We start from the raw sequence: 24,738 nt of genomic DNA, 5'->3' as shown, positions 1-24,738 counted from the left end.
CCCCAGAGTCCCTGAGGCCCTGCCAGAGTCCCTGAGGCCCCAGAGTCCCTGAGGCCCCAGAGACCCTGAGGCCCTGCCAGAGACCCTGAGGCCCCAGAGACCCTGAGGCCCTGCCAGAGACCCTGAGGCCCCAGAGACCCTGAGGCCCTGCCAGAGACCCTGAGGCCCCAGAGACCCTGAGGCCCCAGAGTCCCTGAGGCCCCAGAGTCCCTGAGGCCCCAGAGTCCCTGAGGCCCCAGAGACCCTGAGGCCCCAGAGTCCCTGAGGCCCCAGAGTCCCTGAGGCCCCAGAGACCCTGAGGCCCTGCCAGAGACCCTGAGGCCCTGCCAGAGTCCCTGAGGCCCCAGAGACCCTGAGGCCCCAGAGACCCTGAGGCCCTGCCAGAGTCCCTGAGGCCCCCAGAGACCCTGAGGCCCCAGAGTCCCTGAGGCCCCAGAGTCCCTGAGGCCCCAGAGACCCTGAGGCCCCAGAGTCCCTGAGGCCCCAGAGTCCCTGAGGCCCCAGAGTCCCTGAGGCCCCAGAGTCCCTGAGGCCCCAGAGACCCTGAGGCCCTGCCAGAGACCCTGAGGCCCCGCCAGAGTCCCTGAGGCCCCAGAGACCCTGAGGCCCTGCCAGAGTCCCTGAGGCCCCAGAGACCCTGAGGCCCCCAGAGTCCCTGAGGCCCCCAGAGTCCCTGAGGCCCCAGAGTCCCTGAGGCCCCAGAGTCCCTGAGGCCCCAGAGTCCCTGAGGCCCCAGAGTCCCTGAGGCCCCAGAGTCCCTGAGGCCCCAGAGACCCTGAGGCCCTGCCAGAGACCCTGAGGCCCTGCCAGAGACCCTGAGGCCCCAGAGACCCTGAGGCCCCAGAGTCCCTGAGGCCCCAGAGACCCTGAGGCCCCAGAGTCCCTGAGGCCCCAGAGACCCTGAGGCCCCAGAGACCCTGAGGCCCTGCCAGAGACCCTGAGGCCCCGCCAGAGTCCCTGAGGCCCCAGAGACCCTGAGGCCCTGCCAGAGTCCCTGAGGCCCCAGAGACCCTGAGGCCCCAGAGACCCTGAGGCCCTGCCAGAGTCCCTGAGGCCCCAGAGTCCCTGAGGCCCTGCCAGAGTCCCTGAGGCCCCAGAGACCCTGAGGCCCCAGAGACCCTGAGGCCCTGCCAGAGTCCCTGAGGCCCCAGAGTCCCTGAGGCCCCCAGAGACCCTGAGGCCCCAGAGTCCCTGAGGCCCCAGAGTCCCTGAGGCCCCAGAGACCCTGAGGCCCCCAGAGTCCCTGAGGCCCCCAGAGTCCCTGAGGCCCCAGAGTCCCTGAGGCCCCAGAGACCCTGAGGCCCCAGAGTCCCTGAGGCCCCAGAGTCCCTGAGGCCCCAGAGTCCCTGAGGCCCCAGAGTCCCTGAGGCCCCAGAGTCCCTGAGGCCCCAGAGTCCCTGAGGCCCCAGAGTCCCTGAGGCCCCAGAGTCCCTGAGGCCCCAGAGACCCTGAGGCCCCAGAGACCCTGAGGCCCCAGAGACCCTGAGGCCCTGCCAGAGACCCTGAGGCCCTGCCAGAGTCCCTGAGGCCCCAGAGTCCCTGAGGCCCCAGAGTCCCTGAGGCCCCAGAGACCCTGAGGCCCTGCCAGAGACCCTGAGGCCCCAGAGACCCTGAGGCCCCAGAGTCCCTGAGGCCCCAGAGACCCTGAGGCCCCAGAGTCCCTGAGGCCCCAGAGACCCTGAGGCCCCAGAGACCCTGAGGCCCCAGAGTCCCTGAGGCCCCAGAGACCCTGAGGCCCCAGAGACCCTGAGGCCCCAGAGTCCCTGAGGCCCTGCCAGAGTCCCTGAGGCCCCAGAGTCCCTGAGGCCCCAGAGACCCTGAGGCCCTGCCAGAGACCCTGAGGCCCCAGAGACCCTGAGGCCCTGCCAGAGACCCTGAGGCCCCAGAGACCCTGAGGCCCTGCCAGAGACCCTGAGGCCCCAGAGACCCTGAGGCCCCAGAGTCCCTGAGGCCCCAGAGACCCTGAGGCCCCAGAGACCCTGAGGCCCTGCCAGAGTCCCTGAGGCCCTGCCAGAGTCCCTGAGGCCCTGCCAGAGACCCTGAGGCCCTGCCAGAGACCCTGAGGCCCTGCCAGAGACCCTGAGGCCCTGCCAGAGTCCCTGAGGCCCCCAGAGTCCCTGAGGCCCCCAGAGTCCCTGAGGCCCTGCCAGAGTCCCTGAGGCCCCAGAGTCCCTGAGGCCCCCAGAGACCCTGAGGCCCCAGAGACCCTGAGGCCCCAGAGACCCTGAGGCCCCCAGAGTCAATGAGGCCCCAGAGTGTTGAGGCCTTTAATAAAGGCCTGAAAACACATTTATTTAAAAAGGCCTATTCTGACTAATTTGTTTGTTTGCTGCTTTGTTTTACTCTGTGAATGTTCTTTTTGTTTTTATCTGATTTTATTCTTCTGTTGTAGCACTTTGAGGTTTCGTTGAAATGTAAAGTGCAATATAAATAAAATGTATTATTATTATTACAATGCAATTATTAACCATTTATTACAGACTGTGTAATCATTAATCATACTGTACTTCAGGTCTAACTCACTGACAGCAGGTGGCGCTGTGTTAAAGTCACACAGAAGGTGGTTTGTCCCTGTCGTGTTGCCGTACAGACTGAATTCAGCCACACATCCATGGAACACTTATTTGGACTGAATACTTTAAACACTTAAGTACTTTATACTACAAATACATCATTCCAGTGCAGATTTAAGATAATACTTTACCTTTGGCCCCTCCCTTTTCACTGGCTCCGCCTTCACCTTCACTCTGCAACAACACCGTTTTTACATATAATATATTAATATAATACAAGACAAACTAAAAAAAAAAAAATATTATATATTCTCTCTCTCCCCCTCCTCTCCCCTGTCCCCCCCTCTCTCCCCCGTCGTCTCCTTCTCTCTCTCTCCCCCTCTCCCCCTCAGGTCTCTCTCTCCCCCCTCAGGTCTCTCTCCCCCCTCAGGTCTCTGACTCTCTCTCCCCCTCAGGTCTCTGACTCTCTCCCCCCTCAGGTCTCTCTCCCCCCTCAGGTCTCTGACTCTCTATCCCCCTCAGGTCTCTGACTCTCTCCCCCTCAGGTCTCTCTCTCCCCCTCAGGTCTCTGACTCTCTCCCCCTCAGGTCTCTCTCCCCCCTCAGGTCTCTCTCCCCCCTCAGGTCTCTGACTCTCTCCCCCTCTCCCCCCTCAGGTCTCTCTCTCCCCCTCAGGTCTCTGACTCTCTCCCCCTCAGGTCTCTCTCTCCCCCTCAGGTCTCTGACTCTCTCCCCCTCAGGTCTCTCTCCCCCCTCAGGTCTCTCTCCCCCCTCAGGTCTCTGACTCTCTCCCCCTCAGGTCTCTGACTCTCTCCCCCTCAGGTCTCTGACTCTCTCCCCCTCTCTCCCCCCTCAGGTCTCTCTCTCCCCCTCAGGTCTCTGACTCTCTCCCCCTCAGGTCTCTGACTCTCTCCCCCTCAGGTCTCTCTCTCCCCCTCAGGTCTCTCTCTCCCCCTCAGGTCTCTCTCTCCCCCTCAGGTCTCTCTCTCCCCCTCAGGTCTCTCTCTCCCCCTCAGGTCTCTCTCTCCCCCTCAGGTCTCTGACTCTCTCCCCCTCAGGTCTCTGACTCTCTCCCCCTCAGGTCTCTGACTCTCTCCCCCTCTCTCCCCCCTCAGGTCTCTGACTCTCTCCCCCTCAGGTCTCTGACTCTCTCCCCCTCTCTCCCCCCTCAGGTCTCTCTCCCCCTCAGGTCTCTGACTCTCTCCCCCTCTCTCCCCCCTCAGGTCTCTCTCCCCCCTCAGGTCTCTCTCCCCCTCAGGTCTCTCTCTCCCCCTCAGGTCTCTCTCTCCCCCTCAGGTCTCTCTCTCCCCCTCAGGTCTCTCTCCCCCTCAGGTCTCTCTCCCCCTCAGGTCTCTCTCTCCCCCTCAGGTCTCTCTCTCCCCCTCAGGTCTCTCTCTCCCCCTCAGGTCTCTCTCCCCCCTCAGGTCTCTCTCCCCCCTCAGGTCTCTCTCTCCCCCTCAGGTCTCTCTCTCCCCCTCAGGTCTCTGACTCTCTCCCCCTCAGGTCTCTGACTCTCTCCCCCTCTCCCCCCTCAGGTCTCTGACTCTCTCCCCCTCAGGTCTCTGACTCTCTCCCCCTCTCCCCCCTCAGGTCTCTGACTCTCTCCCCCTCTCTCCTCCTCTCTCTCCCCCTCTCCCCCTCTCCCCCCTCAGGTCTCTCTCCCCCCTCAGGTCTCTGACTCTCTCCCCCTCAGGTCTCTGACTCTCTCCCCCTCTCCCCCCTCAGGTCTCTGACTCTCTCCCCCTCAGGTCTCTGACTCTCTCCCCCTCTCCCCCCTCAGGTCTCTGACTCTCTCCCCCTCTCCCCCCTCAGGTCTCTGACTCTCTCCCCCTCAGGTCTCTGACTCTCTCCCCCTCTCCCCCCTCAGGTCTCTGACTCTCTCCCCCTCAGGTCTCTGACTCTCTCCCCCTCAGGTCTCTCTCTCCCCCTCAGGTCTCTGACTCTCTCCCCCTCTCTCCCCCCTCAGGTCTCTCTCCCCCCTCAGGTCTCTGACTCTCTCCCCCTCTCCCCCTCAGGTCTCTGACTCTCTCCCCCTCAGGTCTCTGACTCTCTCCCCCTCAGGTCTCTGACTCTCTCCCCCTCAGGTCTCTGACTCTCTCCCCCTCTCTCCCCCCTCAGGTCTCTCTCCCCCCTCAGGTCTCTCTCCCCCTCTCTCCCCCCTCAGGTCTCTGACTCTCTCCCCCTCTCTCCCCCCTCAGGTCTCTCTCCCCCCTCAGGTCTCTGACTCTCTCCCCCTCTCTCCCCCCTCAGGTCTCTCTCCCCCCTCAGGTCTCTGACTCTCTCCCCCTCTCCCCCCTCAGGTCTCTGACTCTCTCCCCCTCAGGTCTCTGACTCTCTCCCCCTCAGGTCTCTCTCTCCCCCTCAGGTCTCTGACTCTCTCCCCCTCTCTCCCCCCTCAGGTCTCTCTCCCCCCTCAGGTCTCTGACTCTCTCCCCCTCTCCCCCTCAGGTCTCTGACTCTCTCCCCCTCAGGTCTCTGACTCTCTCCTCCTCAGGTCTCTGACTCTCTCCCCCTCTCTCCCCCCTCAGGTCTCTCTCCCCCCTCAGGTCTCTGACTCTCTCCCCCTCTCCCCCTCAGGTCTCTCTCTCCCCCTCAGGTCTCTGACTCTCTCCCCCTCAGGTCTCTGACTCTCTCCCCCTCTCTCCCCCCTCAGGTCTCTCTCCCCCCTCAGGTCTCTGACTCTCTCCCCCTCTCTCCCCCCTCAGGTCTCTCTCTCCCCCTCAGGTCTCTGACTCTCTCCCCCTCTCCCCCTCAGGTCTCTGACTCTCTCCCCCTCAGGTCTCTGACTCTCTCCCCCTCAGGTCTCTGACTCTCTCCCCCTCAGGTCTCTGACTCTCTCCCCCTCTCTCCCCCCTCAGGTCTCTCTCCCCCCTCAGGTCTCTGACTCTCTCCCCCTCTCCCCCCTCAGGTCTCTCTCTCCCCCTCAGGTCTCTGACTCTCTCCCCCTCAGGTCTCTGACTCTCTCCCCCTCTCTCCCCCCTCAGGTCTCTCTCCCCCCTCAGGTCTCTGACTCTCTCCCCCTCTCCCCCCTCAGGTCTCTCTCTCCCCCTCAGGTCTCTGACTCTCTCCCCCTCAGGTCTCTGACTCTCTCCCCTCAGGTCTCTGACTCTCTCCCCCTCAGGTCTCTGACTCTCTCCCCCTCTCTCCCCTCAGGTCTCTGACTCTCTCCCCCTCTCTCCCCCTCAGGTCTCTGACTCTCTCCCCCTCTCTCCCCCCTCAGGTCTCTGACTCTCTCCCCCTCAGGTCTCTGACTCTCTCCCCCTCTCCCCCCTCAGGTCTCTCTCTCCCCCTCAGGTCTCTGACTCTCTCCCCCTCAGGTCTCTGACTCTCTCCCCCTCTCTCCCCCCTCAGGTCTCTCTCCCCCTCAGGTCTCTGACTCTCTCCCCCTCTCCCCCCTCAGGTCTCTCTCCCCCCTCAGGTCTCTGACTCTCTCCCCCTCTCCCCCTCAGGTCTCTCTCTCCCCCTCAGGTCTCTGACTCTCTCCCCCTCAGGTCTCTGACTCTCTCCCCCTCTCTCCCCCCTCAGGTCTCTCTCCCCCCTCAGGTCTCTGACTCTCTCCCCCTCTCTCCCCCCTCAGGTCTCTCTCTCCCCCTCAGGTCTCTGACTCTCTCCCCCTCTCCCCCTCAGGTCTCTGACTCTCTCCCCCTCAGGTCTCTGACTCTCTCCCCCTCAGGTCTCTGACTCTCTCCCCCTCAGGTCTCTGACTCTCTCCCCCTCTCTCCCCCCTCAGGTCTCTCTCCCCCCTCAGGTCTCTGACTCTCTCCCCCTCTCCCCCCTCAGGTCTCTCTCCCCCCTCAGGTCTCTGACTCTCTCCCCCCTCAGGTCTCTGACTCTCTCCCCCTCTCCCCCCTCAGGTCTCTCTCCCCCCTCAGGTCTCTGACTCTCTCCCCCTCTCCCCCTCTCCCCCTCTCCCCCTCTCCCCCCTCAGGTCTCTCTCTCCCCCTCAGGTCAGGTGACTTTACTAACAGGAATAACTTACTGGCTGAAGGACTGCGGTCGCTCATAAACGGCTCCACTGCGCGGCTTCCTCTGAAACACATCAGAGAACCAGGGTTACTGCGGCAACTGCGGGAGTACATGCAGTACTATTAGGAGTAACAGTACTAGTACTACAGTACCTTCTTGGGGACAGGGCTGGCTCTGGTCTCCTCATCTCTATGTCTCTGAAAACACGACACAAACTTCACAAACACATCGAGAACTGCTTCAGCACGAGAACTTCTACAGTACTGTAGTAGTATTGCAGTACTGTAGGAGTATCAGGGGTACTGCAGCACTGTAGTAGTAGTAGTAGTAGTAGTAGTAGTATGTGTTGGACCTTGTAGGTGAGTTCTGGAGGAAACTTCTTCACTTCAGTCTCTGGAAACAACAGCTTGGCCTGAAAAACACCAACTTTAGAGTCACAACAATACTCTACTGCTACTTTTACTGTTACTTTACTACTACTGCTGCTGCTGCTGCTAGCCATACATGTTCCAGGGCATTAGGGTTATAGACATACATGTTCTAGGGCATCAGTGTTATAGACATACATGTTCCAGGGCATTTGGGTTATAGACATACATGTTCCAGGGCATCAGTGTTATAGACATACATGTTCCAGGGCATTAGGGTTATAGACATACATGTTCCAGGGCATCAGGGTTAAAGCCATACATGTTCCAGGGCGTTAGGGTTAAAGCCATACATGTTCCAGGGCATCAGGGTTAAAGACATACATGTTCTAGAGCATTAGGGTTATAGCCATACATGTTCCAGGGCATCAGGGTTATAGACATACATGTTCCAGGGCGTTAGGGTTAAAGCCATACATGTTCTAGGGCATTAGGGTTATAGCCATACATGTTCCAGGGCATTAGGGTTATAGACATACATGTTCCAGGGCATCAGGGTTATAGACATACATGTTCCAGGGCGTTCCGGCAGGTCTCTCGGATCAGCTGCTCCGTCTGAATCTCATCTCCGACGTTCTCCTTCACGTTCGCCGCCGCTTTGTCCAAAAGCTGCAACAGAAACAAACACAGACTCTCACTCGTCCAGGACGTATCCATTGTTCTGAAGCTTAATTATTGATAAAAGCGACAGAAGAAAACCACATCACTGCTTCACAGGAAAAACTTTACACGATAAAAGGGTTAAGTGGACAGGAGGTAGGGAATGGGGCGGAACGATTATTCCTCCATTCAGAGTCCTGGGCCGCGCTGCCTTCACGCTCTGATGAACTGATCAGTAAAGTCTCTCACCTCTGACTGTCTCTGATGAACTGATCAGTAAAGTCTCTCACCTCTGACTGACTGTCTCTGATGAACTGATCAGTAAAGTCTCTCACCTCTGACTGTCTCTGATGAACTGATCAGTAAAGTCTCTCACCTCTGACTGTCTCTGATGAACTGATCAGTAAAGTCTCTCACCTCTGACTGTCTCTGATGAACTGATCAGTAAAGTCTCTCACCTCTGACTGTCTCTGATGAACTGATCAGTAAAGTCTCTCACCTCCGACTGTCTCTGATGAACTGATCAGGAAAGTCTCTCACCTCTGACTGTCTCTGATGAACTGATCAGTAAAGTCTCTCACCTCTGACTGTCTCTGATGAACTGATCAGTAAAGTCTCTCACCTCTGACTGTCTCTGATGAACTGATCAGTAAAGTCTCTCACCTCTGACTGTCTCTGATGAACTGATCAGTAAAGTCTCTCACCTCTGACTGTCTCTGATGAACTGATCAGTAAAGTCTCTCACCTCTGGCTGTCTCTGATGAACTGATCAGTAAAGTCTCTCACCTCTGACTGTCTCTGATGAACTGATCAGGAAAGTCTCTCACCTCTGACTGTCTCTGATGAACTGATCAGTAAAGTCTCTCACCTCTGACTGTCTCTGATGAACTGATCAGTAAAGTCTCTCACCTCTGACTGTCTCTGATGAACTGATCAGTAAAGTCTCTCACCTCTGACTGTCTCTGATGAACTGATCAGTAAAGTCTCTCACCTCTGACTGTCTTTGATGAACTGATCAGGAAAGTCTCTCACCTCTGACTGTCTCTGATGAACTGATCAGTAAAGTCTCTCACCTCTGACTGTCTCTGATGAACTGATCAGTAAAGTCTCTCACCTCTGACTGTCTCTGATGAACTGATCAGTAAAGTCTCTCACCTCTGACTGTCTCTGATGAACTGATCAGTAAAGTCTCTCACCTCCGACTGTCTCTGATGAAATGATCAGTAAAGTCTCTCACCTCTGACTGTCTCTGATGAACTGATCAGTAAAGTCTCTCACCTCTGACTGTCTCTGATGAACTGATCACAGACACTCTCTCACCTCCGACTGTCTCTGATGAAATGATCAGTAAAGTCTCTCACCTCTGACTGTCTCTGATGAACTGATCAGTAAAGTCTCTCACCTCCGACTGTCTCTGATGAACTGATCAGTAAAGTCTCTCACCTCTGACTGTCTCTGATGAACTGATCAGTAAAGTCTCTCACCTCTGACTGTCTCTGATGAACTGATCAGTAAAGTCTCTCACCTCTGACTGTCTCTGATGAACTGATCAGTAAAGTCTCTCACCCCTGACTGTCTCTGATGAGCTGATCATTAAAGTCTCTCAAGTCTGACTGTCTCTGATGAACTGATCAGTAAAGTCTCTCACCTCCGACTGTCTCTGATGAACTGATCAGTAAAGTCTCTCACCTCCGACTGTCTCTGATGAACTGATCAGGAAAGTCTCTCACCTCTGACTGTCTCTGATGAACTGATCAGTAAAGTCTCTCACCCCTGACTGTCTCTGATGAACTGATCAGTAAAGTCTCTCACCCCTGACTGTCTCTGATGAACTGATCAGTAAAGTCTCTCACCTCTGACTGTCTCTGATGAACTGATCAGTAAAGTCTCTCACCTCTGACTGTCTCTGATGAACTGATCAGTAAAGTCTCTCACCTCCGACTGTCTCTGATGAACTGATCAGTAAAGTCTCTCACCTCCGACTGTCTCTGATGAACTGATCAGTAAAGTCTCTCACCTCTGACTGTCTCTGATGAACTGATCAGTAAAGTCCCTCACCTCCGACTGTCTCTGATGAACTGATCAGTAAAGTCTCTCACCTCTGACTGTCTCTGATGAACTGATCAGTAAAGTCTCTCACCTCTGACTGTCTCTGATGAACTGATCAGTAAAGTCTCTCACCTCCGACTGTCTCTGATGAACTGATCAGTAAAGTCTCTCACCTCTGACTGTCTCGGCCTCCACAGAGATCAAGCCTGTGCTGTTTGTAGAGACTCGTTTGCAGCTCAGTTGGACCTTTTAGAACCTACAAGGAGGCCTATGTTTGGGAATGTTTGGGATAAAGGTAAGAACTTAGCTCGTAAGCACCGACTAAAACACAATGAAGATTCAGGAGTAGGCGGTAGGGAGTTGTGTTGTATATTGTAGGGAGCGGGGTGTGGGGAGTTGTGTGTTTGGTGTAGGAGGTAGGATGTAGGAGGCAGGGAGTAGGAGGTAGGGAGTAGGAGGTAGGGAGTAGGAGGAAGGATATAGGAGGAAATGTGTAGGAGGTAGGATATAGGAGGAAGGGTGTAGGAGGTAGGGAGTAGGAGGTAGGGAGTAGGAGGTAGGGAGTAGGAGGTAGGGAGTAGGAGGTAGGGAGTAGGAGGTAGGATATAGGAGGAAATGTGTAGGAGGTAGGATATAGGAGGTAGGGTGTAGGAGGCAGGGAGTAGGAGGTAGGGTGTAGGAGGCAGGGAGTAGGAGGTAGGATATAGGAGGAAGGGTGTAGGAGGTAGGGAGTAGGAGGTAGGATATAGGAGGAAATGTGTAGGAGGCAGGATATAGGAGGTAGGGTGTAGGAGGTAGGGAGTAGGAGGTAGGGAGTAGGAGGTAGGGAGTAGGAGGTAGGATATAGGAGGAAATGTGTAGGAGGTAGGATATAGGAGGTAGGGTGTAGGAGGCAGGGAGTAGGAGGTAGGGTGTAGGAGGCAGGGAGTAGGAGGAAGGGTGTAGGAGGCAGGGAGTAGGAGGCAGGGAGTAGGAGGCAGGGAGTAGGAGGAAGGGTGTAGGAGGCAGGGAGTAGGAGGAAGGGTGTAGGAGGCAGGGAGTAGGAGGTAGGGTGTAGGAGGAAGGGTGTAGGAGGTAGGATGTAGGAGGCAGGGAGTAGGAGGAAGGGTGTAGGAGGCAGGGAGTAGGAGGTAGGATGTAGGAGGCAGGGAGTAGGAGGAAGGGTGTAGGAGGCAGGGAGTAGGAGGAAGGGTGTAGGAGGCAGGGAGTAGGAGGCAGGGAGTAGGAGGCAGGGAGTAGGAGGAAGGGTGTAGGAGGCAGGGAGTAGGAGGTAGGATGTAGGAGGCAGGGAGTAGGAGGTAGGATGTAGGAGGCAGGGAGTAGGAGGTAGGATGTAGGAGGAAGGGTGTAGGAGGTAGGATGTAGGAGGCAGGGAGTAGGAGGTAGGATATAGGAGGAAGGGTGTAGGAGGCAGGGTGTAGGAGGTAGGGAGTAGGAGGAAGGGTGTAGGAGGTAGGATATAGGAGGAAGGGTGTAGGAGGTAGGATGTAGGAGGCAGGGAGTAGGAGGTAGGGTGTAGGAGGTAGGATGTAGGAGGCAGGGAGTAGGAGGTAGGGAGTAGGAGGTAGGATGTAGGAGGCAGGGAGTAGGAGGTAGGGTGTAGGAGGTAGGATATAGGAGGCAGGGAGTAGGAGGAAGGGTGTAGGAAGTAGGATATAGGAGGAAGGGTGTAGGAGGTAGGATGTAGGAGGCAGGGAGTAGGAGGTAGGGTGTAGGAGGTAGGATGTAGGAGGCAGGGAGTAGGAGGCAGGGAGTAGGAGGTAGGGAGTAGGAGGTAGGGAGTAGGAGGCAGGGTGTAGGAGGAAGGATGTAGGAGGTAGGATGTAGGAGGCAGGGAGTAGGAGGAAGGATGTAGGAGGTAGGGTGTAGGAGGAAGGATGTAGGAGGTAGGGTGTAGGAGAAAGGGTGTAGGAGGAAGGATGTAGGAGGAAGGATGTAGGAGGAAGGGTGTAGGAGGAAGGATGTAGGAGGAAGGGTGTAGGAGGAAGGATGTAGGAGGTAGGGTGTAGGAGAAAGGGTGTAGGAGGAAGGATGTAGGAGGAAGGGTGTAGGAGGAAGGATGTAGGAGGTAGGGTGTAGGAGGTAGGATGTAGGAGGTAGGATGTAGGAGGCAGGGAGTAGGAGGAAGGATGTAGGAGGTAGGGTGTAGGAGGAAGGATGTAGGAGGTAGGGTGTAGGAGAAAGGGTGTAGGAGGAAGGATGTAGGAGGAAGGGTGTAGGAGGAAGGGTGTAGAAGGCAGGGAGTAGGAGGTAGGATATAGGAGGAAGGGTGTAGGAGGAAGGGTGTAGAAGGCAGGGAGTAGGAGGAAGGGTGTAGGAGGCAGGGAGTAGGAGGTAGGATGTAGGAGGCAGGGAGTAGGAGGTAGGATGTAGGAGGCAGGGAGTAGGAGGAAGGGTGTAGGAGGCAGGGAGTAGGAGGTAGGATGTAGGAGGCAGGGAGTAGGAGGAAGGGTGTAGGAGGTAGGATGTAGGAGGAAGGGTGTAGGAGGAAGGATGTAGGAGGAAGGGTGTAGGAGGAAGGGTGTAGGAGGAAGGGTGTAGAAGGCAGGGAGTAGGAGGTAGGATATAGGAGGAAGGGTGTAGGAGGTAGGGAGTAGGAGGTAAGGCATAGACTGTAAGGCACAGACCTTGTGGTACTTGTTGAAAACCTGCAGGATTGAAGTGTAAAGGATTAGGGGTGTGGGGTATATTGTAGGGAGCGGGGGGTGGGGAGTTGTGTGTTTGGTGTAGGAGGCAGGGAGTAGGAGGTAAGGCATAGACTGTAAGGCACAGACCTTGTGGTACTTGTTGAACACCTGCAGGATCTCCTGGTTCAGACTGGGCTGAAGAACGGCTCGGAGCAGGTCCATGGAGATCTGAGGGTCTGTGTAACTGAGGAACAGCAGGTTTCAAACATTTTAAACAAATAGTCAGTGCTTTAGAGAAACCCGACCTCTACTTTAAAGCCTCATGACTAAAACCCTGAAACTGCCCAGACAAACTCTCTGAGACCGGACTAACGTAACGGGGGGCGGGACGCCTCCTACATGTCTCCATGGAGATGTGACTAAAATTACATGTAAACAGGTTATTCCTGTTTTTTAAAATCTCTAAAATATATCAGAGGTTGAACAATGTGACAGCAGGGGGCGCTGTATTATCTATTCATGTTTAGTTGGTTCTTCAGAGAGACAGTGAGACAGACAAAAAAAAAGATCAAAACTATTAATAACATGATAATAATATGATAATAACATGACAATAAGACTAATACCTGACATTAATAACATTGTAGGAGCTTTTTGTCCGTTTTTTGGTATAAAGTTAAAGTTAAGTTCACTTTTAGTTTTATTAATCACAAACATGTCCTTTTGTTTCCTAGGTATATTTTCTTTTTATAATATCATTCCCAACATGCCAAGTTAATTCTAATTTGTTTATTTTTTGCTTTATTTGGTTTGGTTATTTTACCACCGAGGGGAAATAGGGGCGTAACGCACACAGTCCAACACGCACCTGGGTGTTTTTTTAAGTAGGCCTTACATATATGATACTTTCCTGTTTGCGTCTAATCTGGAAATAAACCCTTTTCTGAAAGTTAGTTTGGACATTGCACTGTCTTGAATGAAACCAAAACCCATGATGCGTCTAAGTGTTTACTTGAGTTATGTCCTAAGTTTGGCCATGTAGAAGTTTGAACTCCCTTTTTTCTTGCCAAAGAATCACTACAAACATAATAACATGATAATAAGAGCAGTTACCTGACGGACAGGTGTGACCTGCGCCCACGTTTCTGGATGGGTCTGTGTTTGATCATCAGGTTCCACGGCTGATTCTGACACAAACAACAACACAATGAAATAAAGCAAAGCCATCTTAGAGGACGGTATTAGTTTTTTCCAGGAGTCTGGGACGATTGGCAAAAAGAGGCAAAAGTGGGCGGGACGGAATAAAGTGAATAAACTTATAGTTTTAAAGTTTTTTACAGTTTATTATTTATCTAAGTTATGTGTTTTATGTTTCATGTGGCACAATCACCCGAAAACAAAACATCCTCTTTGTGAACATGTTCATAACCCTGGTCATAAATACTATTCTGATTCTAACAGAACACTGAACGTTTACTGATTAAAGCAGGGCTGATACACGGCCACCAGGTGGAGCCGCTTCCCCAAAAATGAGCTCATCCATTTCATCTTCACCTTATTCCTCCCGGTCCACTATTGCCTCTTCTTGCCTTGTCTCGACACTTCCGTTGTCCTGACACTTCAGTCCGTTCATTTAAACGGAGAACGAGGGAAAACGTTCTGCACTAAAACCTGATCTTTCTCGGCTTTGTTTTCGTGAAGTAACTGATTGTATGTGGAGGCGCTATAGAGTTTGGCAATGTGACGTCATATCGCTAAGCATTATGGGATTAGCAGCAATTATAATGGAGATTCTAAAAGATCAAATACTGGAGTTATTGTTCACATTAAAACACTTGGACACCACAGTTAGATGTATTTACCAGCAGTAACTCAGCAGCTGTTCCACAGCTTTTATCTCCACTTTTTATAGGGCAGAACGATATGGACTAATATTTCATATCAAATACAACTATGTGTTAGGTGAAAACTAAACATATTTCCAAATAAATAAAATCATAATACAAAAGAGTGCAGTTTTATTCATGGAAATCCTTATCCTTTACATCTTGCTTTTTCGATGTTAATATTTTGAATGTTCATTTCTCCATATCGATACGATAACGATATATCTTTCAGCCCAACTTTTTATACTGTTTTAGCTAATGTTAGTCAATGGACATGAATGCTAACAGCTGCAAAGATGGCGGATCTCCATGGTAACTGTGGAATTTACCAAACTCTATTCAGTTCACAGTCAGATATTTAATTTTCTGACTGTGAACTGAGAGATTAATCACCTCCCTCAAACTTATTATTAAACTTGTTATTTATTTTTACAATCAATCAGTAAAAAGAGGGAATGATGTTCCTCTGATCAATGAAAAAAACTTGTTAGAAGTTTGTGCAGCGTTTCTACTCTTTATACTCGTTCATTTTTGACTATTATATACTATTATATTATATAGAAGTCACGGATAAATGACATCAGTAACAGTGATATTCCCAAAGGGGGCAGCACCAACACAAAAGACTTTCTTTTCCTTTTCTCATTGATTGGATATAATCAATGCACGTGGTGATGTTTCTATATTATTCATATATTCGAGCTAATATTTCATGTTTGCAGTTTTATTTGAATGATTCAAATGAGATGCTAGCCCGAAGTTCATCTTCCAAAGATCTGTGATAAACACACAAACATCATTTTATCTTTATTTAACCGCTCGATCAAAGACACGGCTCTGAATCAGCTATGAAGTGAATAAACTGGGTCAGCAAAGGCTTTGTTTTCATTGTTAGCTTTAGCCCGTTAGCTCCCGTTAGCTCCCGTTAGCTTTAGCCGGTTATAGAAAAGACAGAAATGCCTTCCGCTCTCGGAGGTCTGCACACTCGTTATTATTTCTAACCCATCGCCTGGATGAGGTCGATGGGTTGACAGCAGCTGGAAACATCTGGATCGTTCATTATTTGCTATATCTGACGGCTAATGCTAACGGCTAACTTCAGCTGAAGTTTCCGGTTTTTATTTCCAGGTCTCACCGGGTTCTGCTCTGGTTCTGGTCCGTCCATGTGGCTCCAGTCTCTGGCTCCTCCTGCGCCCCGCTGTGCCCCCATGTCCGCAGACTTTAGGCGGACACAGACCTCCAGGAAACACGGGGGAAATGCACACAAAGGTTCGGTTCTGGGTTTGTTTTGGTCCTAAAGATGAGCTCAGTCTGTTCCAGGAAATGACACTTCCGCATCACCACATCCGCCCGCAGCCCCTTCACAGTAAAAGCTTCAGTTCAGGGTTTATACTGAAAGTTCTTCACCCTCACATGAACCGAGCACATTTTCCACAGTTTGACTTTACACAAATCTAAAAGCAAAAATATATATATGTAAGTAGGGCACTGCTTTGGGACACTTTATTCTAGCAAATGCAATGGATGTGGCACTTTTTGTTCAGTGTGAATGTTCTGTCATGTATGCTTGTACATGACAGAAATGCGTCAAAAGAGCAAGAAACAAAACGAGCTGAAAAAGCAGCAATAACGCAACAAAACTGTGATGCAAAAGCTACAAAAAAATCAACGAGAAAGCCATGAAAGAGCAACAAAAAAGGGACAAAACGGGACAAAAATGCTTTAAAGAATGGGACAAAATAGTCTATTATGATGATTACAGTACATTTGAGTAATTATTACTGCAAAAGTTAGAAAATAACCTACTAGAATTAAAGAGCAAGGTTTGGAAGAACAAATAAAGTTCCTTAAACTCAGGCTACATAAGTTTCATTATAGAAATAAAATAATCAGAAATTACCTTTAGTCCCAAAGCTTCTTATAATGTTTAAAATGTTTTAACACAAACACCGTCATGTAGTTACAGCAGAGCCGGGGTAATAACATATGAATAATAAAACAGAGGTTTATTGGTTTCTGATACGTCTATAACCAGAAAGCAGAACAATCTGCACATTTACAATCTCAGGTTCATCTCCAACGTCAGGAAATGTGACAGAAAAAGAATAATTTGGGGGAAATGCCGGGAAAAAAAAATTAAAATTAAAAACTTAAAATAATTGTGAAAAATGGGCGATTTTATCTATTCATTCAAATAGGGAAAATAATGGGGAAAAATGCTTTATTTGAGCTGAAACAACACCTGACCAACAGCATCAAAACTTGGATCTAAAGAGAGATTTTGTTTCAGTTCCTGCTTTCGACACTTTCATTTTTTAGATACAAGAAGAGCCTAAACATTTCTCTGATACCGATAAACCAGGGTTGCCAGGTCCAAGGCAAATTTCCAGCCCAATGAACTCTCAAAAAGTAGCCCAGTAATGAATGGAAGTTATATTAGAGTTTATTACACAGTCGGTGTGTGGAGGGGAGCACCCACTCACTGGCTCCTCCCTGTGGTCTTTATCTGGGCTGCGGGCTGAACTGAACCTGAGTTCACTGACGAAGCCTTTTGGATGAGAGGCGAAACGTTCGAGACTTCAACGACTGAGGACAGAAGACGACTCAAAGGTCTTCATTGAAGATGGACATCTCCCGTACGACTGAGAGCTGACACACAGTCGCCGTCTGTCTTCCTTCTTAAAATGAATCAGTAAATAATGTATCGGCTCCGTTAGCTTCCCCAAACTTTTTATTTTATTTGATATATTATTGCAAAGTACAGATCCACAAAGGTACGTTGTGCAAAACAATGTCAATGTCGGTGATAATAAAGTTTGGGGCAACATGAAAAACATCATAAAAATCATTCAAGTAAATCGAGATCTATTAGAAAACTTTCAAGAATATGTTTTGTTCAAATAGTTTCAGCTCGTTCTTCAGCGTTACAGTGGGCTTTAGTTTTAAAGAAGCCACATTTGTGAATAAAATGTTTGCATAAAAGTAATAAATTATTGACAACATCGTCTATATTAATATTCTTGACATTTATCCTAAATTTCACTTCATTCATAGTTAAAGACTGAAGCCAACTTCCCGGGGCCGTTTCCTGTTCACTTCCTCAAACAGCGGGGCTTTGGTACAGGTAAAGGGCGGGGCTTTGGTACAGGTGGAGGGCGGGGCTCAGGCGTACAGGTAAAGGGCGGGACTCAGGCGTACAGGTGGAGGGCGGGGCTCAGGCGTACAGGTAAAGGGCGGGGCTCAGGCGTACAGGTGGAGGGCGGGGCTCAGGCGTACAGGTGGAGTGCGGGGCTCTGGTACAGGTAAAGGGCGGGGCTCAGGCGTACAGGTGGAGGGCGGGGCTCTGGTACAGGTAAAGGGCGGGGCTCTGGCGTACAGGTGGAGGGCGGGGCTCAGGCGTACAGGTGGAGGGCGGGGCTTTGGTACAGGTAAAGGGCGGGGCTTTGGTACAGGTAAAGGGCGGGGCTTTGGTACAGGTAAAGGGCGGGGCTCTGGCGTACAGGTGGAGTGCGGGGCTCTGGTACAGGTAAAGGGCGGGGCTCTGGTACAGGTAAAGGGCGGGGCTTTGGTACAGGTAAAGGGCGGGGCTCAGGCGTACAGGTAAAGGGCGGGGCTCAGGCGTACAGGTGGAGTGCGGGGCTCTGGTACAGGTAAAGGGCGGGGCTCTGGTACAGGTAAAGGGCGGGGCTTTGGTACAGGTAAAGGGCGGGGCTCAGGCGTACAGGTGGAGTGCAGGGCTTTGGTACAGGTAAAGGGCGGGACTCAGGCGTACAGGTGGAGGGCGGGGCTCAGGCGTACAGGTGGAGGGCGGGGCTCAGGCGTACAGGTGGAGGGCGGGGCTCAGGCGTACAGGTAAAGGGCGGGGCTTTGGTACAGGTAAAGGGCGGGGCTCAGGCGTACAGGTAAAGGGCGGGGCTCAGGCGTACAGGTGGAGGGCGGGGCTTTGGTACAGGTAAAGGGCGGGGCTCAGGCGTACAGGTGGAGGGCGGGGCTCAGGCGTACAGGTGGAGGGCGGGGCTCTGGTACAGGTAAAGGGCGGGGCTTTGGTACAGGTAAAGGGCGGGGCTCAGGCGTACAGGTAAAGGGCGGGGCTCAGGCGTACAGGTGGAGGGCGGGGCTCAGGCGTACAGGTGGAGGGCGGGGCTCAGGCGTACAGGTGGAGGGCGGGGCTTTGGTACAGGTAAAGGGCGGGGCTCAGGCGTACAGGTGGAGGGCGGGGCTCAGGCGTACAGGTGGAGGGCGGGGCTCTGGTACAGGTAAAGGGCGGGGCTCAGGCGTACAGGTGGAGGGCGGGGCTCAGGCGTACAGGTGGAGGGCGGGGCTCAGGCGTACAGGTGGAGGGCGGGGCTCAGGCGTACAGGTGGAGGGCGGGGCTCTGGTACAGGTAAAGGGCGGGGCTCAGGCGTACAGGTAAAGGGCGGGGCTCAGGCGTACAGGTGGAGGGCGGGGCTCAGGCGTACAGGTGGAGGGCGGGGCTTTGGTACAGGTAAAGGGGCGGGGTCTCAGGTGTACAGGTGGAGGGCGGGGCTTTGGTACAGGTGGAGGGCGGGGCTCTGGTACAGGTAAAGGGGCGGGGTCTCAGGCGTACAGGTGGAGGGCGGGGCTTTGGTACAGGTAAAGGGCGGGGCTCAGGCGTACAGGTGGAGGGCGGGGCTCAGGCGTACAGGTGGAGGGCGGGACTCAGGCGTACAGGTGGAGGGCGGGGCTCTGGTACAGGTGGAGGGCGGGGCTCTGGTACAGGTAAAGGGCGGGGTTCAGGCGTACAGGTGGAGTGCAGGGCTTTGGTACAGGTAAAGGGCGGGGCTTTGGTACAGGTAAAGGGCGGGGTTCAGGCGTACAGGTGGAGTGCAGGGCTTTGGTACAGGTGGAGGGCGGGGCTCAGGCGTACAGGTGGAGGGCGGGGCTCAGGCGTACAGGTGGAGGGCGGGGCTTTGGTACAGGTGGAGGGCGGGGCTCAGGCGTACAGGTGGAGGGCGGGGCTTTGGTACAGGTGGAGGGCGGGGCTCAGGCGTACAGGTGGAGTGCAGGGCTTTGGTACAGGTGGAGGGCGGGGCTCAGGCGTACAGGTGGAGGGCGGGGCTCTGGTACAGGTAAAGGTAGGCGTCACAGAGCAGCCGCTTGGCCACGCCCTTCATGTCTCGCGGCGCCTGATTGGCCAGTTCAGACAGAGACATGTTCAGGTATTGGTCGAGCTCCGGAGCCAGAGTCACCTGCGGCACGTTGTACCCGTCAGCTTCACCTGCAAACAAGAAACAAACATTTAGCTTTTCCTCCTCTGGACGGAGGTCGGCCCGATGTCCGATTCTGAACACAAGAGCAGAAGCAAAACTCCTCCGTCTAAACAATTCAACCCAGCATTTGAATATCACTGTTCTCTACGCTGAGAGCCAGTGCTGAGGTTAGGGAAGTAGTAGTAGTTGTGGTAGAAGGCTCAGACGTTGTAGTTTCAAAGGTGTTGGTAGTAGTTGTAGTAGTAGGATCAGAGGTGTTAGTAGTAGTTGTAGTAGTAGGATCAGACGTTGTAGTTTCTGAGGTGTTAGTAGTAGTTGTAGTAGTAGGATCAGAGGTGTTAGTAGTAGTTGTAGTAGTAGGATCAGAGGTTGTACTTTCAGAGGTGGTAGTAGTAGTTGTAGTAGTAGGATCAGAGGTTGTAGTTTCAGAGGTGGTAGTAGTAGTTGTAGTAGTAGGATCAGAGGTTGTACTTTCAGAGGTGTTTGTAATAGTTGTAGTAGTAGGATCAGAGGTTGTAGTTTCAGAGGTGTTAGTAGTAGTTGTAGTAGTAGGATCAGAGGTGTTAGTAGTAGTTGTAGTAGTAGGATCAGAGGTTGTACTTTCAGAGGTGTTTGTAATAGTTGTAGTAGTAGGATCAGAGGTTGTACTTTCAGAGGTGGTAGTAGTAGTTGTAGTAGTAGGATCAGAGGTTGTACTTTCAGAGGTGGTAGTAGTAGTTGTAGTAGTAGGATCAGAGGTTGTACTTTCAGAGGTGGTAGTAGTAGTTGTAGTAGTAGGATCAGAGGTTGTAGTTTCAGAGGTGGTAGTAGTAGTTGTAGTAGTAGGATCAGAGGTTGTACTTTCAGAGGTGTTTGTAATAGTTGTAGTAGTAGGATCAGAGGTTGTACTTTCAGAGGTGGTAGTAGTAGTTGTAGTAGTAGGATCAGAGGTTGTAGTTTCAGAGGTGTTAGTAGTAGTTGTAGTAGTAGGATCAGAGGTGTTAGTAGTAGTTGTAGTAGTAGGATCAGAGGTTGTAGTTTCAGAGGTGTTAGTAGTAGTTGTAGTAGTAGGATCAGAGGTTGTAGTTTCAGAGGTCCTAGTAGTAGTTGTAGTAGTAGGATCAGAGGTGTTTGTAGTAGTTGTAGTAGTAGGATCAGAGGCTGTAGTAGTATAAGTTGTAGTAGTAAAAGTACTCACCATAACGGTCGGCCATGCTGTCGAAGAACAGCCAGTGCTGAGGTTCGGGGCCGTATTTAACGAAGGAAACGTAGTGACTCGTCTCGATGCACAGAACGGCCAGCAGGTGGAGCTTATCCCTGTTTCCATGGAAACGATCACTCTGGCTGCGAGAGTCCAGGGGGGCGGGGCGGTGTCCATGACGACGGGGATGAGTGTGAACCTTTAAAGAGAACACCTTCAGTCAGCTCCTTTTCGATACCGATACTAAATATGTGTCGTCTAAAACCAGAAAACCAAACAATAACGTGTGGAAGGTCTGCACATTTACAATATCGAAATAAAAAGGACCAACAGCATCAAAGTTATGTTTTCAATACCAGACTGGTATGGTTTAACCCTCCCCAGCCCTACACCTGTCTGCTGTGAGTGAAGCTTAGCACCTGTTTGTTGCACTGGTCGCAGAAAAGCTTGAGTCCGTTGGAGCCGAAGGTCAGATCCAGGAAACAGTCGGGACACTCCCACAGCGCCGCCTCCGCACAGAGGACGCACTGTTTAGGCCCTGGAGACACACCGGTTAGACCTTCACCATAACCAGGACTAAACCAGGACTAAACCAGGACTAAACCAGGGCTAAACCAGGACTAAACCAGGACTAAACCAGGACTAAACCAGGACTAAACCAGGAGGAAACCAGGGCTAAACCAGTAGGAAACCAGGACTAAACCAGGACTAAACCAGGACTAAACCAGGACTAAACCAGGACTAAACCAGGACTAAACCAGGACTAAACCAGGAGGAAACCAGGGCTAAACCAGGACTAAACCAGGACTAAACCAGGACTAAACCAGGACTAAACCAGGACTAAACCAGGACTAAACCAAGAGGAAACCAGGGCTAAACCAGGGCGAAACCAGGACTAAACCAGGACTAAACCAGGAGGAAACCAGGACTAAACCAGGAGGAAACCAGGACTAAACCAGGACTAAACCAGGACTAAACCAGGACTAAACCAGGAGGAAACCAGGGCTAAACCAGGACTAAACCAGGACTAAACCAGGACTAAACCAGGACTAAACCAGGACTAAACCAGGACTAAACCAGGAGGAAACCAGGGCTAAACCAGGGCGAAACCAGGACTAAACCAGGACTAAACCAGGAGGAAACCAGGGCGAAACCAGGACTAAACCAGGACTAAACCAGGGCTAAACCAGGGCGAAACCAGGACTAAACCAGGACTAAACCAGGAGGAAACCAGGACTAAACCAGGACTAAGCCAGGACTAAACCAGGGCTAAACCAGGACTAAACCAGGACTAAACCAGGACTAAACCAGGAGCTAAACCAGGACTAAACCAGGAGGAAACCAGGACTAAACCAGGACTAAGCCAGGACTAAACCAGGGATAAACCAGGACTAAACCAGGACTAAGCCAGGACTAAACCAGGGCTAAACCAGGGCTAAACCAGGGCTAAACGCGCTCACCGTGTTGCAGAAGGTCAGTGACGTCCAGCTCCAGAGACGGCAGGATTTTGTCGAACATTTTGAACTTTTTTCCAAATCGAGGCATTTGTAGAATCAGACACGACGGCACCTGCCAATGAGAAGAACCAGAAGAACAACCTTTAAACCAGAAGAACAGCCTTTAAACCAGAAGAACAACCTTTAAACCAGAAGAACAACCCTTAAACCAGAAGAACAACCCTTAAACCAGAAGAACAACCTTTAAACCAGAAGAACAACCTTTAAACCACAAGAACAACCTTTAAACCAGAAGAACAACCTTTAAACCAGAAGAACAACCTTTAAACCAGAAGAACAACCCTTAAACCAGAAGAACAACCCTTAAACCAGAAGAACAACCTTTAAACCAGAAGAACAACCTTTAAACCAGAAGAACAACCCTTAAACCAGAAGAACAACCCTTAAACCAGAAGAACAACCTTTAAACCAGAAGAACAACCTTTAAACCACAAGAACAACCTTTAAACCAGAAGAACAACCCTTAAACCAGAAGAACAACCCTTAAACCAGAAGAACAACCCTTAAACCAGAAGAACAACCCTTAAACCAGAAGAACAACCTTTAAACCAGAAGAACAACCTTTAAACCAGAAGAACAACCTTTAGACCAGAAGAACAACCTTTAAACCAGAAGAACAACCTTTAAACCACAAGAACAACCTTTAAACCAGAAGAACAACCCTTAAACCAGAAGAACAACCCTTAAACCAGAAGAACAACCCTTAAACCAGAAGAACAACCCTTAAACCAGAAGAACAACCTTTAAACCAGAAGAACAACCCTTAAACCAGAAGAACAACCCTTAAACCAGAAGAACAACCTTTAAACCAGAAGAACAACCTTTAAACGAGATGAAGAACCTTTGAAGAACCCTTTAAATATAACCCTTAGTCTTTTAAATATAAGTCCACTGGATCTCATTCTGATTCAAAGCTTCATTTTGGGTTAGGGTTAGGGTTAGGTTAGGGTCCAGTCCTGGTCCAGTCCCAGCTTTGGTTAGACCTGGGTTAACCACTAACCGGTTCTTAAACTCTCTGTGTGGTCATTTAGTAAATGAAGACATGGTGTGACATGTGGTTCTATTTTACACCAAGAGGAACATTTTACTTATGGAAACCTAACGTTTCTCTGCTCTACACCGTACGCTTAATGCTTTTTAGACAAACCGGTCCCTGGGTCAGGGTTCTGAAGGTCAGGGTTGGGTTCGGGGTTAAGGTTAGTGTTAAAGGTTAGGTTTGGGGTTTGTGTTAGTGTTAAGGTTGTCGGTTCAAACCTCGGCCAGCTTGAGCTCGTTGCTGTGGGTTAAGTTGGGGTTAGGGTTGGGGTTAGGGTTGGGGTAAGGGTTGGGGTTAGCGTTGGGGTTAGGGTTGTCGGTTCAGAGGGTTGGTGATAGCGTTAGTATTTGTGTTAGTGTTAAGGTTGTCGGTTCTAACCTCGGCCAGCTTGAGCGCGTTGCTGTGGGTTAAGTTGGGGTTAGGGTTGTCGGTTCAGAGGGTCGGTGATAGTGTTAGTATTTGTGTTAGTGTTAAGGTTGTCGGTTCAAACCTCGGCCAGCTTGAGCTCGTTGCTGTGGGTTAAGTTGGGGTTAGGGTTGGGGTTAGCGTTGGGGTTAGGGTTGGGGTTAGGGTTGGGGTTAGGGTTGGGGTTAGCGTTGGGGTTAGGGTTGGGGTTAGGGTTGGGGTTAGCGTTGGGGTAAGGGTTGGGGTTAGCGTTGGGGTTAGGGTTAGGGTTGTCGGTTCAGAGGGTCGGTGATAGCGTTAGTGTTAGTGTTAAGGTTGTCGGTTCTAACCTCGGCCAGCTTGAGCTCGTTGCTGTGGGTTAAGTTGGGGTTAGGGTTGTCGGTTCAGAGGGTCGGTGATAGTGTTAGTATTTGTGTTAGTGTTAAGGTTGTCGGTTCAAACCTCGGCCAGCTTGAGCGCGTTGCTGTGGAAGGAGTGCTCCAGCAGCTGTTGGACCGAGGGCAGCACCAGGTCATGGTTCTGGTCCAGAAAGATTTGGAAACAAAACGAGTCCTGGACCTTTCCCCCAGAGCACCTGAAAACAACGACAAATCAGAGGCCACCATTACACCAGACGACCAACTAGTCCCTTATTTGAATGGACCAATCACAGGAGGCCTTGATTTGAATGGACCAATCAGAGCTGGTCTCAGACGTACAGTTTCAGCAGGGGGTCAAGGTTCAGAATGTGCTGCATGATCACAGTCAGGAACTCCTCTGGATCTGCACAGAAACAGGAAATAAAGACATCATGATCCCGGGTTAGAAACAGGAAATAAAGACATCATGATCCCGGGTTACAAACAGGAAATAAAGACATCATTATCCCGGGTTCCAAACAGGAAATAAAGACATTATCCCGGGTTCCAAACAGGAAATAAAGACATCATTATCCCGGGTTACAAACAGGAAATAAAGACATCATGATCCCGGGTTACAAACAGGAAATAAAGACATCATTATCCCGGGTTATAAACAGGAAATAAAGACATCATGATCCTGGGTTAGAGCCTGGTTTACAGCTGCAGCTCAGGTTTAAACTTCAGAAACGTGAAGCTTCAGAGCTTCAGCTGTGCAGCTCCTTCATGGTGAGGATGAAGTCCTTTGACTGTGGTGGATCCAGGGCCGCTCTCGTCTGTGGACTTTGGTCTAAAACAGTGAAGCTGATGTGTTTGGAAGCAGCTGAACTGACTCATCCTTTGGTGAGCTCATAGATATAACACTGAAATACTCAAATACAAAATTTTACACGACTTCTACTT

General features: G+C 51.4%; 2 protein-coding genes and 1 long non-coding RNA gene across 3 annotated transcripts in view; 1 reads left to right on the top strand and 2 right to left on the bottom strand.

The window, feature by feature from the left end:
• LOC306964633 (deoxynucleotidyltransferase terminal-interacting protein 1-like) overlaps positions 1-15,403 on the bottom strand; it is a 28,774-nt gene extending 13,371 nt beyond the window's left edge. Inside the window, exons 1-8 of the mRNA XM_079558714.1 lie at positions 15,204-15,403; positions 13,296-13,369; positions 12,330-12,426; positions 7,417-7,515; positions 6,831-6,890; positions 6,631-6,675; positions 6,492-6,541; positions 2,705-2,747 (exon numbers count right to left, since the gene is read on the bottom strand). Coding sequence (XP_079414840.1) covers positions 2,705-2,747; positions 6,492-6,541; positions 6,631-6,675; positions 6,831-6,890; positions 7,417-7,515; positions 12,330-12,426; positions 13,296-13,369; positions 15,204-15,278 — 543 coding nt within the window. The 5' untranslated portion in view covers positions 15,279-15,403. The remainder of the gene's footprint in view (positions 1-2,704; positions 2,748-6,491; positions 6,542-6,630; positions 6,676-6,830; positions 6,891-7,416; positions 7,516-12,329; positions 12,427-13,295; positions 13,370-15,203) is intronic.
• Positions 15,404-16,989: 1,586 nt separating this feature from the next.
• Positions 16,990-17,466, top strand: LOC306964656. Its single transcript, XR_013792990.1, has 3 exons — positions 16,990-17,192; positions 17,243-17,268; positions 17,371-17,466. It is a non-coding gene; the product is annotated as an uncharacterized lncRNA (long non-coding RNA).
• A 1,642-nt stretch (positions 17,467-19,108) lies between these two features.
• cyldl (cylindromatosis (turban tumor syndrome), like) overlaps positions 19,109-24,738 on the bottom strand; it is a gene marked incomplete at its 5' end in the record, with an annotated part of 30,027 nt that continues 24,397 nt past the window's right edge. The window contains 6 exons of the mRNA XM_079557801.1: positions 19,109-19,307; positions 20,477-20,678; positions 20,899-21,017; positions 21,940-22,048; positions 23,879-24,011; positions 24,136-24,199. Coding sequence (XP_079413927.1) covers positions 19,123-19,307; positions 20,477-20,678; positions 20,899-21,017; positions 21,940-22,048; positions 23,879-24,011; positions 24,136-24,199 — 812 coding nt within the window. The 3' untranslated portion in view covers positions 19,109-19,122. The remainder of the gene's footprint in view (positions 19,308-20,476; positions 20,679-20,898; positions 21,018-21,939; positions 22,049-23,878; positions 24,012-24,135; positions 24,200-24,738) is intronic.

Source organism: Gobius niger (assembly GCF_951799975.1).
Source record: "Gobius niger genome assembly, chromosome: 6".
Lineage (NCBI taxonomy): Eukaryota > Metazoa > Chordata > Actinopteri > Gobiiformes > Gobiidae > Gobius > Gobius niger.
The sequence above is the reverse complement of the archived record's forward strand: the minus strand, read 5'-3'. Positions and strand labels throughout refer to the sequence as shown.